Here is a 15,702-nt window from a genome sequence, read left to right as displayed (position 1 = left end):
AGTGCCCCTCTGGCAGCACAGCAGAAGCACACTGTGAGAAGACCAAGGGTGATCCTCAAAGCCAAGAACATCCCACACAATGGCTTATGGTCAGCTTGAGTTTAATGAATGTCATGTTTATTTCCTACTTTACGTTTATTGGTTCTAGTATCTCTGTCACCTCTGACCAGAGCTCCCATTTTTTCTGTAGCCAGCTCCCTTGTGGGCAGACAGGAAGAGACAAGGCAGTACTTAGAGCACTTCAGCAGTTGGCAAGGAATAGTGCAGAGTCAGTGGAAGGAGCCCCTCACCCGCCTCAGTGCCTCTTACTGACCAGCAACACTTTCAGACACATGGCTTCATTCTAGCCCCGAAACTCTGAGAGGCAAGTGCTAGTATCCCATTAGACAGATGAGGAAACAGGCTCAGAGAGGTGAAATGCTTGAACCAAGGTCACATAGCCATCATAAGTAGTGGAGTTGGAACTTGAATCCAGGTCTTGGGCCTCCAAGTCCAGCATCTCATAGCACAGGAGACAGAAGGAGGCCAAGCACATTCTGGGCTACATGGTAAGTGAGGGTTTGAGCCCCTGATCCTGAGCGAGGAGTGGGACTTGGCCAGTCACAGGTCCTTGGAGGCCAAGGTTTTTTTTTAAGCTGTGCTGTTCCACATTCCATTTTTAATAGAATTTTGTCACATTAAATTCGTGTAATCTCAAGACTTTACCAAGAGGCAACCAAGTAACAGAGCTTCTGCCCTTTCAGGGCTGGCCCCTTGAGTTATTCCTGAATATTTCTCTCTCCTCCTAGGTCTCCTAACTGCTACTGTGGCGTCTCGCATTCACCGAGCAGCCCAGCCTGCCCTTCTCTACTTGGTGCCATTTACCTTATTGCCACTCCTCACGATGGCCTATTTAAAGGTGAGAGAAGCAGCTGTGAACCCGTGAAAGCAATGTACTGGCATTGACCCTGTGCTTGGATATGTAGTCTCCTTGCTGGGGGTGGTTCTGCTGAAGCCCCTGAGCTCTTGATCTTGACAATGTGTATCTGTTTGCTAACCTGGAGTTAGCAATCTCTTCTGGATTCTCAAAGCCTCTGGCAGAAAATGGTAATGAGTTAGACCACTGTACCACCTGGTTGCAGGTTAATTAACAGAAATCCAAAGAGCCCAGCTATAGAGACTTCCTGTTTCTCTTAAAAGCGGCACCTTATGGCCACCTAACAGTGTTTTAATACCTTGCGGTAAAGTTTGGAAATAATTATGAAAGATTTAATAGTGGGGTGGCAATGTATGATAAAACTAGACCTAGAGAGAGCATTATCTGCCTTAGAAGATTTGATTATCATCCCCGTTTTACAAATGAGGAAACAGACACAAGTTAATTAACTTGTCTCCCTCATTTGACTCCTAAGTGATAGAACTTACATGAGGATAGAGTTGGCTGAAGCCTTTCCTAAGGCTCAGGGAGCCTAAGAGCATCTATCCTAGTAAGTTCTTCTAAGAATGGTGGGCTGCCTTTCTGTGAGTAAAATGTGAATCCCCTTTGATCCTTCACAGAAGCACCCTGATCAAGTTGTTTAAACCTGTGACTTAGGCTTTTTCGTCCTTCCCAGGGTGACCTACGGCGGATGTGGTCTGAACCATTCCACTCCAAGTCCAGCAGCTCCCGGTTCCTGGAAGTATGATGGAGCACACAGAAAGTGATGAGAGTGGCCATCTTAGTCCTTTTCTCTCAGCGTGGTGGTGTTTCGTCTTAGAGCTGGCCTGGCACTCAGAGGTGTACCCATTGAAGGAACTGAGCGTGACTAGATTTTGCATTTTCAGGGGGCTTGTTTGAAGGAGAGGCGCTGGAGCCCCGTGCGGCGCCTTCTCTCCCCACGGTTGCAGAGATGGAACCCCTTCCTGATGTGACAGGCCCCTCCCCAGCGCTCCTTCCTCCCACTTTTATGGATCTGCACCAGACTGTTAACTTGTGGGAGAGAAGGAGATTTGACTATTTAAAAACTGGAAACGGCAAGGAGTCGTTCTAAAACTTTTGAACACTAAAAGGATGAAAAAAATTAGCAAACCGAAGTCTCTTCAGTGAACCCTCAAGAACTTGGGGACCAGTTTCCTCTGGGGGACTCAGTTTCAGAGAACTGAGATGAGACAGACGCTCTTCTGTCAATATATTCTTCTTTCCTTTTTTTGGATTTATTAAATATTTTCTGTGGTGTGAAGTGACTTATTAAATCCACAGACATTTGAGTGACTTCTTACAGCATACACATAAGAATTTGTTGTAATGAGTTCATGTCCACCCCAGATGTCATGTTGGCAGTGAACAAGGGCACGGTTTTTATACACACACACACACACACATAGATATATATGAATAAACAAAAATTAAAACCCGCTAAATCATGCTGTATAGCAGATGGGGGCTTGCTGTAATTTTTAGCATGTAGAGCAGTCCGCTATGGCTTCCTTGTATATGGATAAGCTATCATCTTTCCTGTTCACAACCAAACCTGCAATTACAAACCAGTGTAGTATTTGTACTGATATACTCATGGACTTTAGGGGACTCTTACTTGGTTTTTGATCAGTGTAGCAAATTAGGGATGGAAAACTCTAAACTTCTTGGCCCTTCTTTTCTTTTTACAGGCTTCCCCCTCGCAGATTTTCCGTAGTTTCTTCTTGAACCGATGCATGTATTATAGCAGCAGGTGTCTTTGTGCTTTCTGATCACAGTAATGTACTACTTGTAAATACATTTTTCTATTTTCTATTTTTTTGTATTTTTTTTTCTTTTTTTTCTTTTTGGCATTTTGTTTCATCGGTGTGCTGTATTTTCCATGCCCTCAGTCCTTGAAGAAGAAAAAAAAAAGGAAAAAAGCAACATAACCCTGTCCTGGCTGTTCTGATTGTGGTCCTGGTTTACCTGCGGTGACAACTGGGTATGGGGGACAAATGTCAAATGAGATGGGCCCTGAATTCCAGGACTTGGAGGGAAGATCAGGCTGCCCTGTCCCCCTAGAGTCTGACCACGCGCTGAGCTCTTTGCTGGAGCAACTAGTGTGAGTGACGTCTAGCTGGCCTCCATCTAAGCAGCCCCAAGCCCGGTAAGAAATCACCCGTTGTTCAGAGGCTGTGAGGAGCTTGGAACCTGCCGGAGAATCCCTGATGGCAGAGGCGGGAGAGGGTCCACATGTCCTGGCTTCTCCCTGAAATAAGTGACCGGACTCTGTCTTGCCCTGTGTCATCAGCTGGCGTGCTGTCATTTCTGATGCTTGAAGTCCCTGTGGGTATGGCTCCCGGATGTGGTTCATACTTTGTTGTCACTGGAGTATGGCGCAGTTAGGACGCTGCATTTCTCTGTTGTCTCCAAATCCTGCTGAGGGTTTTTTTTTTTTTTTTTTAAATGACTCCTTTCTAGCCTTTGTCACATGATCTTCACTTCTGGGTGCTGGTACTAACCAGAGCTCCCAAGTCACCTCCTAGCTGGTCTGCCTGTTTTCGGAAGACTGACAGAGAGACCCTGACAGAAGGAACGAAATTTTTTTGCCATACTTCCTTCTGTGCAGGTTTAGAGGGGAAGATACCTCCACAGGACTCCTGAAAGTAACCTGGATTCCAGTTGCTAGTTTAAAGCCTTTCGAACACCCCTTAAAACATCAGCAGAAAAACTGTTAGTACTTCACTCCTGAATTCCCCACTGTAGACACACTAAACTTACCCCCAGTTCTGGAAGTCACAGGGCTCCTCTGACGGAGGTGGGAGGGGCCTTACAGCCCTCCTCCCCTACTGTGCCCTCATCTTATTTCTGGTTCTCAGATGCTATGGTTTTGGGGTTCTTCTTTTCAGGAAATCTTCCCATTAGCCATGGCATGTTTGAAAAGTTTCAGCACGGCCCCCACCCCGTCCCCCCGCCCCGCCGCCTCACTCATCTGAGGCTTTTTGTCCCCCAAAGAGGCCTTCGATGTTGACTATCACTTCTTCCGGGTAACTTTGTTCTGTCTGATTTGAACTAATGAAGATACCACAGCAAAGTTTCTCCAGAGCCTAGCTTGTTCCGTTACTTGACCACAGCTTCTCCTTATTTCTGAGTAAGTCTGCTGCACAACTCCCTGTATCAGGACAGTTGGTACTGTGGAGACATGGGCAGTCAGGCTTCTCTCTGTGTTTTTTTTTGTGTGTGTGTGTGTGGCATCCCAGCACAGGCCTTGGTTAAACAGGTAAGTTAAGTTACGAAAAAAGCAGAAATACTACTTAGTTCTCCGTAAGGGCAGAGGGAAAGTGAGTTCTCTCTGTTTTGCCGATAAAGTGTTAAAAATAGAACCTGCCCTGCCGTGTCTGCATAGCAGCTCTCACGTTACTGCTTAACCAAATGCAGTGTCGTGTGGAGACACTTGTGTTTTGTAAAGCCTAACATTTACGTCAAAGCCTCGGAATGTAGCCGCTTTGTGTGTACGTGGAGTGCGCTCATTGAGAATGTCAACTGTGCGATCCTCCTTCCCCGCAGAAGCACAGCAGGCTAAGCACAGGCCAGGAAGGAACGCAGCCCGTTCTGCTTCTGGTCTTCCATCCGCGCTGACCTGGGTTACCACCCCACCAGTCGCCTTAATCCCGTGTTTTTGGCACTTTGCGACAGTGCGGTCACTTCAGGAATAATGCCTCCTGACACAGGCACCAGCCCTGCCGCAAGAGTTTTTACTGAGATACTGTAAATCACGTACTAGGACTCAAGCCTGTTCCCTCTTCCGGGAAAGAGAAGCCAGGGCCGAGTTTTTTTTTTTTAATAATCCAGAAATTGTTCCTACTCCTATCCAAGTTATAGACTTGCCTTCTGTTGGCAAGACTAACTTCATCAGAAGGTCGCTAGGTGGCGCAAACAGTTTGCGCTCAACTGCTAAAGGTTGGTGATTCCAACTCACCCAGCAGGTACCTTGGAAGAAAGGCTTGGCTATCCACTTCTGTTAAGATTACAGCGAAGAAAACCTTATGGAGTTCAACTCCATAACACCTGGGGAGTCTATAGGAGTCGGATTCAACTCAACGGCAACTGACAACTTTCTTCCCTTTCAGATTCCAGCTTCTCATGTCTGCGGGGCCTCCCCCAGAACAATACTTTTGTTGACTACTTAAGACATAATTTGTTTTTTCCTCAACCTTTCACTTGGAATTCAGAGCACTTCCCCTTCGTTGGAGGTAAATCAGTCACATTTCAGAGCCCAGGCTGGACCAGGGACTGGACACAAGTGAACAAAACCAAACATCCTGCTCCCAACTTGGGGTCATGTACCAGTTGCTTTAGACCGTCTGACATTGGGTGGCAGACATCCCACACGTGAGGTCACGCAGTGACAAAGCACTGCGCTCAAGCATGTGCTTTCTCTCCATTTCGCCAGGCCCTGCTGTGAATCACAAAGGCCCGGCCTGAGAATCCTTTCAGAGGAACGAAGGTGCCCCACAAAGAGAAGGTTGGAAAACAGGGTTCTAAGTGCTCTTTTCTCCTGTGCCATATTGGTGCAGGAGATGCCTGGTGCCCCAGATGGAACACAGGCCAATGTTGAGCCAAAGTGACACCTGAAAGAAGCTAGTCTCCTCCTGCAGCAAGCACACGGATCTGTAGTCACAGCATAGTGTGGAATCTTACTCCCAGAGCCAGCAGTCACCAGCCACTTAATCTAAACGTCCTGCAGGTAAGTTGTGGGAATTCTAACTTTGTGCGGTGCTTGTTAGCGAGGATCGCGTCCTTGTACTAAAAAAAAAAAAAGGGTACCGTATTTTGTTGCAAATAACGTGCCCATCCACATAACACGAAACATAGCCAACTTAACAAAAATAGCACAGGCGGGGTTGTGCAGTTGGCAAAAAAAATACAAGGCACGTGTTATTTGTGTAAAACAGTATTTTGAGTTATTAAAAATTCATGTGGTAGACTTAGGCTTAGTTTATGGTTCCTCTGTTTTGGATCATGCCTGGTCAGTTTCCTCCTTCAGTTTCAAAAAGTCTGTCTTCTGATCAGTAGAACTGGTCATACTTGCTACTGGCTCTCAGGTAGAGAGGCCCCAAACGTCCTGAAATAGAGGAGCTCGTGAGCTATCTCCAGCCACACTGGATATTCTCACAGATCAAAAGGAGATGGAGAAATGGCAACCAGTTAGGGAGAAGAAAGGAGGCCTTATACGGGAATTCTGCCAGGCAGTGGGCTGCAGGCTTTTGCCTTGTGAGGAATGAAAGGCAGGAAGTGGGTGTCCAAAGGACAAAGATGGATAGAGGACAGCAAGTATGGCCACTTGCCAGCATTCCAGCCTAGGGAATCAGTGCCAATCCCTCTGCCTCCCTTAAGACTCTCTCCAGGCAGATTCCCACCAGCCTTCTGAGACATTCCCTCTGGCCCACCTAGATTTTCAGAGCTATAGCACGTGAGGTCCCTGGGTGGCACAGTTTGCGCTAGGCTACTAACCTAAAGGTTGTTGGGTGAAACTCACCCAGCAGCACTGTGGAAGAAAGCCCTGGCAATCTGCTTCGGTAAAAGATGACAGCCAAGAAAACCCTATGGAGCAGTTCTACTCCGACACACGGGGTCGCCATGAGTCAGAATTGATTCCACGGCGGTGAGTTTGTTTTTATTTTTGCAAGCACGTTGTCTTCGTTATCTAGCGCTGCTATAACAAATACCACAAGTGGATGGCTTTAACAAAGAGAAATTCTCTCCGAGTCTAGGAGGCTGGAAGTCCAAATTCAAGGTGCCGGCTCCAGGGGAGGCTTTCTCTCTCAGCTCTGGGGAAAGGTCCTTGTCATCAATCTTCCCTGACCAGTTAGCATCACAGCACAGGGACTCAGATCCAAAGGATGTGCTAGTCTCCTGGCTCTTGTTTCTTGGTGGTGTGAGGTCCCCTTTGTCTTTCTGCTCACTTCTTTATCTCAAGAGATTGACTTAAGACACAGACTAATCTTGTAGATTGCGTCCTGCCTCATTAATATAACTGCCTGTAATCCTGCCTCATGAACATGATAGAGCTAGGATTTACAACATATAGGAAAATGACCTCAGATGACAAAATGGTGGACAATCACGTAATACTGGGAGTTATGTCCTAGCCAAGCTGACATATTTTGGGGGGATACAATTCAGTCCATGACACACATGCAGCTTCACTTCTAGCCTTTGCATTTGAACCTTTTCCTTGGGAGACAGTGAATTTTCTCACGTCTTGTCTGCATTGTACCTTAACTGCTCTGTTTCTTCTTCTCAGGTGTGTAGTAACATCCTGCAGCAGCTACACCTGACTGGGCAGGCCATAGATAGGAGTTCAAGGAGGAAGTAAAGGACTTAATAGTACAGGGAGTAGCAGCCCTGGCCCCTAAGATGAGAAAGCCTTCTATGGACGAGTCACGGTCTTGCCAGCTTGACAGTGGTAGACCACATTGCCGCCCCCACCAGCACACAGAAGAGTGGGACAGGGCCACTCCACAGGGGCCAGGAGACCAGGCCCCACCCAGAAGCTCCACTGAACAGAGGATGGAGGGGCATCCCTGTCCTCACCTCACGCCCCGTATCACCACCAACCACTGTCCACTTTTCCACCAGCACACGCCAGGCTGCCTTCCCTGGGACCAGCGCCATTGGTACTGCCTAGTGGGTCTCCCCATCACCATCCAGCTCTACCTGGTCTTTGTAACATTTTGCCAGGAGGCCCTCCCTTGCCAGTACAGACATTCTGCCATGGCAGAGCCTGTGAGAGATGAGGATGGCGGCCCGTACTAGGGTGGGAGTGGTGGAGGTGATGAGAAGAACCAACCGAGAGAACCTGCTGGCCAGATCAGATGCAGAGGGTGAGGATTCAGAGATTTCTGACCTGAACAACTGTTTTGGTCATCTAGTGCCATTATAACAAATGCCACAGTGGATGGCTTTAACAAAGAGAAATTTATTCTTTCACAGTCCAATAAGCTAGAAGTCTGAATTCAGGGTGCTGGCTTCAGGGGAAGGCTTTCCCAGCCGGCTCTGGAGGAAGGTCCTTGTCATCAACCTTACCTTGGTCTGGGAGCATCTCAGCGCAGGAACCTCAGGTCCAAAGAATGCGCTTTGCTCCCGGTGCTGCTTTCTTGGTGGTATAATGTCCCCCTGTCCTCTGCTCCCTTCTCTCCTTTATATCTCAAAAGAGATCGGCTTAAGACATTATCTAGTAGATCTCATCACTATAGCTGCAGCTAATCCATCTTACTACATCATAGTGATAGGATTTACAACACATAGGAAGATCACATCAGATGATAAAATGGTAGACAGTCATACAAGGGAATCATGACGTAGCCAAACTGGCAGACACTTTTGGGGGGGACACAATTCAATCCATGACAACTAATTGCCAAAACTTGGAAAAGACAAGAGAAGATGAGTTTTGTTCTAGCCAGTGAAGCAGAAAGCTAAAGAATTGGGAGTCTTCAGTCTAGACATGGTACTTAAAGCTTTGGGGATACACAAGATGACCTCAGCAGCTAGAGGAGGAGAATTGCTCCCATAGCCTAACGTGTGTTAAGGCATCTGTCAGCATTTATCCCTCACAGGGCTACCATATGACCTTAGGTTAGTGACCCTCTGAGACTTTGTTTCTTAATTTGCAAAATGGGGATAAAGGTATCTCAAAGTACTGAGCGAATATTGGTACTATTGTGGTTTGGGGAGCCCTGGTGGCACTGTGGTTAAGAGCTAGGCTGCTAACCAAAAAATCAGCAGTTGGAATCCACCAGCAGCTCCTTGGGAAACCTGTGGGTCCGTTCTACTCTGTCCTGTAGGGTTGCTAGGAGTCAGCATAGACTCAACTGCAATGGGTTTTTTTGTTGTTTTTAGTTCTTGTGGTTTACTGAGCTCTCATGTACTCCACACAGTTACTAGTCTTCAGAGAGTGAGGATACAATTTAAATATTCAGATTTAAACAGACTCACACCATGTCGTTATTCAAATGACCACAGTTTCTTATATTTCCAGTTCTTTGAGAAAACTGGTTATCTTTCAATTGCTTGAGGGTGGGGGAGTGGGGCCACACTTGAATCCTAGTCCAGACTTTCAAAACTGGGTGGATTCTGAATAGATAATAGGATATTTGCCATAAGCCTAGGCCAGTATAGGGTTTTGACTATTTCTTCACTCTGAAGGACTTGATCAAAGCTCTGTACATAGAGCTAGGCATCTCAGCTCGCTCTTGGGGGTGACAAGTGAGCCCAAGTAGATCCTTCCTATATGACCATGTTCTGGGATGTCTGAGCAGTCCCAGGATAGCCCTGGGGGTTAGCACAGTCCCTTTGCGACCACAGCTCCTCTGGAGAGTCCTCCAGCCTGTGTGCCTCACGCTCCATCTTGGGTTAAAGAGCAACCTGCCAGATCCCTGAGGGCCTTCCTGGAGCCATTCCTTAAGAGGTCAGCTTAAGCCTTAACTGTTTTGTAACCTAGACTAAGTCCAGTGCTCACAACAGAAGCATGAAATGTCTCCAGCGCAGAGCACAGAGGGACCTAGAAGAGGCCCAGAACTTGTTCCTGCAGTAACTCAACTGGGAACAGGTTCTGCTTAATAGATCCTTAACATTTTGGCTCTTAAGATCAAGATTATCAACCTCTAGCCAGATTCTGTAAACAAACCAGCATTGACGTATTTTATTTTGCAATACTTGATTTTTTTTCTGTAATAAATACTAATGGACCCTGTTGTACTTTAGTATACTTTAGAGTCCTGCTGCTTGTTTTGAGGAAAACTTAACTGTTTCCTCATTTAGTGTGCCTATACTGTGAAGCTACATTTCTGTCAGTTAATTGTGGGACCGCATTGCTTGTTCTCAAATTTTTAGATTCTTCCCAAACATCCGTGGAACATCAGATTCAATGGGCCAAACTCCCAGCCTATTTATAAATAAGGAACAGTGCCATTCTAAGCCACTTGGCTCAAGTCAGTCCACCAAGCAGGAGAGGGACAGCAGCCAGAACAGGTGGAGAGTAAGAGTCGATGTCAACAAAGCAATTGGCAAATTCTCTATCGTCTTGGGATAACGTGGAGAAACCAAGGCTAAAGGATCGTTTGATGAAGTAGATTAATAGCTGGTTGAATAACCCTATCCAAAATGAGCTGAGGCATAACTCAATATTAACTTGGAAGCACAGCCCAGAGCTTTGCCCTAAGCCCTGTTCAACATTTTTCTTGATAATTTGACTGACATGACTGCCAAGCTTAGCAAATTTCAGGAGGACACAAAGCAAGGAGAAAGCATGAACATGTTGAATGACATAATCGTGACCCAAAGAGAGCTCAGAAAAAGTTCATGGAGACAGCTTTATCAATGATAATCAGGTATTATATGTCACAACAGTCTTTCGAGGCAGATGCTGTTACTATTGCTATTTTACAGAGGAGCTCCCCAAGTCCCGGAGATCACCAGCTGGTGTTGGAATAAGCTCTAAACACTGGCCTGTGCCCTTGACCATTATACTATCTTCCCATTACAGAGTTAGAAATAGACCCCCACCCTCAGAAAATACAGATAAGTTATTAAACACTCAGTGATGGATCAATGGCCAACTTCTAGCTCAAAAAATTCTTAAATCCATCCTCTACCCTCATTTCCCCAAATCCAAAATGATAGTCATCTCGGATTTTTAATAAAACCCTGTGATATGGTATAGGCAGGGAAGATTTTATTACCCATTTTATAGACCAGAAAACTGAGTTTTAAGGCAGTCACCTAATTTGCCTCAAGTTTTCCTGCCTCCAAACAGAGCCTGAGCTCATTGTCCACATTATCAGATATTTATTACGGCGAGAAGGTATGGTAGACATGACTTTTATATATCTTAAAGAGCTGTGGGAGAGTTTCTGTAAGCAGGGAAGGACTGTAGTGGTGGTGGGGGATCAGGGCAGAGCTGGAGTTTTGGCTGCCTGGGGTCTGCAGTGACCAACCTGCTGTCCAGAGGAACAGCCAGAGACCTCCCCATAATGCTACAGCAATGTTGCCCATTACTCACTGAGCAGGTGCTGCCTCACACAAATCAGGAGTCCCTAGAAAGGAGGGACGAGGGTGCATTCCTGCCAGAAAAGGCCAGAACCATCTTGGGAGCAGAGCCACAAAGAAGTAGAGTCCATTTGAAGCGTTTGAAGCAACTAGATTTCAATGTTAACCTTATGAATTCCCCATTGCAAGCATTAAAACAAGTCAACAAACCATAAGAACAACTGTCAACTGCTGTTCCTATCTCCAGTTCCTATCTCCAGTAACTGCTTGTTCAAACCACTCCTCCAGCTAAAAATAACTTTAAGAGACAAATGAAATACAGAAGATAACCCCTGAAAGCCTTAGAGTTCTACTTCTGGTAATGTCAGAACAGCTCTTAACCATCCAACACTCCTTCAAATGACAACTACAAATTCTCAACAAAATATAGAAAACAACTACCTAAACGTAGTGGAAAACAAGCAAAAATCAGTGGAAAACAGGCAAAATCAAGAGAAGAGGTAAATTCACGGTTGGAAGGGAATGGACTGAGTTGCCTGTTTTTATGGCTTTTTGCCTGAAGGAAGGCCCCATTAATAGTGCATGGGCTAGTTAAGACTTGGATAGAAACCTGTAATCTTACTGGCTTCAAGAACCAAAGGAAGGGGTTCAGGATGACCCAACTAGCTCAGAAGTGAGAAGTAAATACGAAAAAGGAGAGAGAAGGACCCTCAAACTCTGTGTATAAACTCTGCCAAAATCTCTGAACCCTGAATTACCACCCATAGCACAGACTCCAAGCAACCAACCTAAGACTTAAAAAAATTCAGCTGCTGCCTACCCCAGGGGATCCAGAGTTTGAAATCTGAGTTTAGCCAAAATAAATGCCTGCTTAAAAAAAACACTCTCCAGTAGAATTTCTATAGTGTATTATTCACAGTGCCCAGGATGTAATTCAAAATTATTAAACATATGAAGAAATAGGAAAATGTGATCCATACCCATGAGAAAGACGATTATAATGGAAACTGACCTTGAGATGACTCAAATATTAGAATTAACATTCAAGATTTTTAAATCAGCTATTATAATTATTTCAAGGGATGTAAAGGAAAATATTCTAATAAATGTGAACAAGTAGGAAGTATCAACAGAAAAATAGAAACCAAAAAAGATGAAAATTCTAGAACTTCAAATACAATGTCTGAAGTAAAAAATTAATAGACGGGATTAACAGCATATTGGAAAAGACAGATTAAACTAGCATTAAACTTAAATAGAGCAGTGGTTTCCAAATCTTTTTTTGTAAGGAGTCAGTAAATATTTTTGAATTTTCAGGTCAAAGGTTTCCATCACAATTACTCATCTGTGCCACTGTACGGTAAAAACAGCCATAGTAAATGAAATAAACAGATTTGGCCAGGGGCCATAGTTTCCCAACCCCTGAAATAGAGAAAAAGTCATTATCCAATGTGAAGAACAGAAAAGTCTAAAATATACATAATTGGAGTTTCAGAATGAGGAGAGAATTTTATGTGTGTATACATCTATTGTATTCATAAATATATGTATTTCAAAAAATATTTCAAATATGAATGTATACCCTATTTTTATGCAAATAATGCATGCCTCCTGCATTTGTTTGCCAGCCACATCCCTCCCACCGCAAGACATCCTCGCAAGTGTGCTATGGTAATTTTTTTTCACAGCAACATATAAAAACTAGCACAGCAGCACCTATGAAAATACCTCACGGCTGGCAAACAAATGCAGAAGGCGCACATTATTTGTGTAAAAATACTATATATATACATATATTTCAAATATGTGTGTTTCAAATGTATATGTGTATATTTCAAGTCCATATGTATATATTTGAAAACATAATGGCCAGGATCCTTCCAAATGTGGGGAAAGTTTCAAGAATCACAGAAAACGCCAAGCAAGATAAATACAAAGAAAATTACACCTAGGGACTTTACAGTCAAACTGTGAGAAATTAAAAAGAAAATTTTGAAAGCAGTAAAGAAAAAAAAAGACATTGCATAGGGGAACAATATGAAGATATGAATGACTAAAAACTTCTCATCAGAAATCATGGAGGCTAGAAGACAATAAACTGATGTCTTAAAGGGCTAAAAGAAAACTTGCACCTAACAGCAGAGCCCCCAAATATATGATGCTAACACTGACAGAATTGAAGGGAGATACAGAGAGTTCTACAACAATAGTTCAAGACTTTAATATACCACTTTCAATAACAGAATATTTAGAAATAAGATCAATATATAGAACACACACATACATGTACATATATATACATACATATGTATATGTAAGGTCCCCAGGTGGTGCAAATGGTTGGCAAGTGACTACTATCCTAAAGGTTGCCAGTTCAAACTCACCCAGAGCTGCTACAGAAGAAAGACCTGGCAATCTGCTTTTGTAAAGATTACAGCCAAGAGAACTCTATGGAGCAGTTCTACTCTGTAACACATGGGATTGCCATGAGCTGGCATTGACTCAGTGGCAGTAGGTTTTTGTTTTTCTTGGGGTTTTTTTGGTGTTCTGTAGCACATTGTTAAGGTAGATTAACCTTCTGAACTCCCCAGACTCAGTGTCTTAAGGTCTGATACTATTGTTTACTGCTTTTGCTACATCTCTTAAATCAATGGAGATTCTCCAGAAATTCGTCTCTTAAGACTTCTAGGAATTTGAGCAGTGCTTAGGGGAAATAAATAGCATTAAGTGCTCATATTTGAAATGAAAAGTCTCAAGTAAATGACCTAAAAAATAATTTAAGAAAGGAATTAAAAAGACCTAAATAAATGGAGACACATCTTGTGTTCATGGATGAGAAGACTTTATATTGTTAAGATCTCAATTATTACCCAAGGTGATGCACAGATTCAACACAATGCCTACCTGTTCTGCAGAAATGAAAAAGCCAATCCTGAATTCATATGGAATTGCAAAGGGCCCCAGATAGCCAAAGCAATCTTGGAAAAGAAAAACGTAGGAGGACTCACACTTCTTAATTTCAAAACAACTTCTATTAAGCTACAGTAATCAAAACAATATGATACTGGTATAAGGACAGACATGGAGACCAGTGGTTAGAATTCACAGCCCAGAAATAAACTCAAGCATCTATGGCCAACTGATTTCTGACAAGGGTGCCGAGACCATTTAACAGAGAAAGAATTGTCTTTTTAACAAATGATGCTGGGACAGCTGGATCTCCACATGTGGAAGAAGGAAGTTGGACCCATACTTCAAACCATATATAAAAATTAACTGAAAATGGATCAATGACCTAAATATAAAAACCAAAACCATGAAACTTTTAGAAAAATCCTGCAAGAAACCATTTTTTGACAATGAATTCTTAGGTACGACTCCAAAAGCACAAGCAACAAAAGAAAAAAAAAGAAATTGGACTTTATCAAAATTTTAAAAGACACTGTATATCAAAGGACACTAACAAAGTGAAAAATCCACACATAGAAAAGGAGAAAATATTGTAAATAACATATCTAATTTTTTTTAATAAGGACCTAGTATCAAGAATATATATTAAAAAAATAAAAAGACAACCCAATTTAAAAATGAGCAAAAGATGTGAATAGACATTTCTGCAAAGAAGATATACGCATGGCCAATAAGCATGTGAAAAGATGGTCAAAGTCATTTGTCCCCAGGGAAATGCAAATCAAAACCACAGATGAGATATTACCTCACACCCACTAGGATAGCTGTTATCAGATAAGCAGGAAAAAAAAAACAAGTGTTGTTGAGGATGTGGAGAAACTGGAACCCTCCTGTATTGCTGGTGGGAATGTAAATTGGTGCAACCGCTGGGGTTAAACAAAGAACTACCATCTGACCCAACAACTCAAAAGAATTGAAAGCAGGGACTCAGACACTTGTACACCAGTGCTCATTGCAGCAGTACTCAGTAGCCAAAAGAGGAAGCAACCCAAATGTCCCTCAGCAGATAAGCAGATAAACACAATGTGGTGCATAAACACAATGGAATGTTACCCAGCATAAAGAGACATGAAGTCCTGCTACATGCCACGACATGGATGAACCTTGAAAATATTATGCTGAGTGAAATAAGTCAGGCACAAAAGGACAAATATGATTCCACTTATATGAAATGTCTAGAATAGTCAAGTGCCTAGAGACTAAACTTTATCAGTGGTTACCAGGGGCTATAGGGAGGGAGGACTGGGGAGTTACTGCTTAAGCAGTAATGATTTTCTGTTTGGGGTGATGAAAAATGATTAAAATGACAAATTTTGTGTTACACATACTTTACCACAATAAAATTATAAAGAAATCACAGGAAAGTAGAAAAAAAAAATTTTTTTTGTCTTGAAATAATAAAACCATAAAAAAAAAAAAAAAGATGCTGCCAAAGCAATACTTAAAGGGAATTTATAGCACTAAATGCTCATCTTTCAAATTAAGAAAAGTCTCAAGTAAATGACCTAACTGGAAGACTAAACTCCATGTTAAGCAGAAGAAAAGAAATAAAGGTAAAAGCGGAGGTGTCAATGAAATAGAAGATGGAAAAATAATAGAGAGAAATCAGTGAAACCAAAAGCTGGTTCTTTGAAAAGATCAATAGAATCAATCATCTTTAGCCAGACTGATGAGGGGAAAAAAAGACACAAATTACCAGTATTAGGAGTGAGAACAGGAACATCGCACAAATGCTACAGCTATTAAGAGAATGTTAATGGAAT

The 15,702-nt window shown here is 43.1% G+C and overlaps 1 protein-coding gene and 1 long non-coding RNA gene across 2 annotated transcripts in view; one reads left to right on the top strand and one right to left on the bottom strand.

The window, feature by feature from the left end:
* SPPL3 (signal peptide peptidase like 3) overlaps positions 1–15,373 on the top strand; it is a 190,175-nt gene extending 174,802 nt beyond the window's left edge. The window contains exons 10-11 of the mRNA XM_064272296.1: positions 789–898; positions 1,593–15,373. Coding sequence (XP_064128366.1) covers positions 789–898; positions 1,593–1,664 — 182 coding nt within the window. The 3' untranslated portion in view covers positions 1,665–15,373. The remainder of the gene's footprint in view (positions 1–788; positions 899–1,592) is intronic.
* The window catches only part of LOC104846791 (uncharacterized), a 55,320-nt gene that overhangs the window by 8,411 nt on the left and 31,207 nt on the right, over positions 1–15,702 (bottom strand). The gene's annotated exons all lie outside the window — the stretch shown is intronic.

This window comes from Loxodonta africana, chromosome 19, assembly GCF_030014295.1.
Source record: "Loxodonta africana isolate mLoxAfr1 chromosome 19, mLoxAfr1.hap2, whole genome shotgun sequence".
Classification (NCBI taxonomy): Eukaryota; Metazoa; Chordata; class Mammalia; order Proboscidea; family Elephantidae; genus Loxodonta; species Loxodonta africana.
The sequence above is the reverse complement of the archived record's forward strand: the minus strand, read 5'-3'. Positions and strand labels throughout refer to the sequence as shown.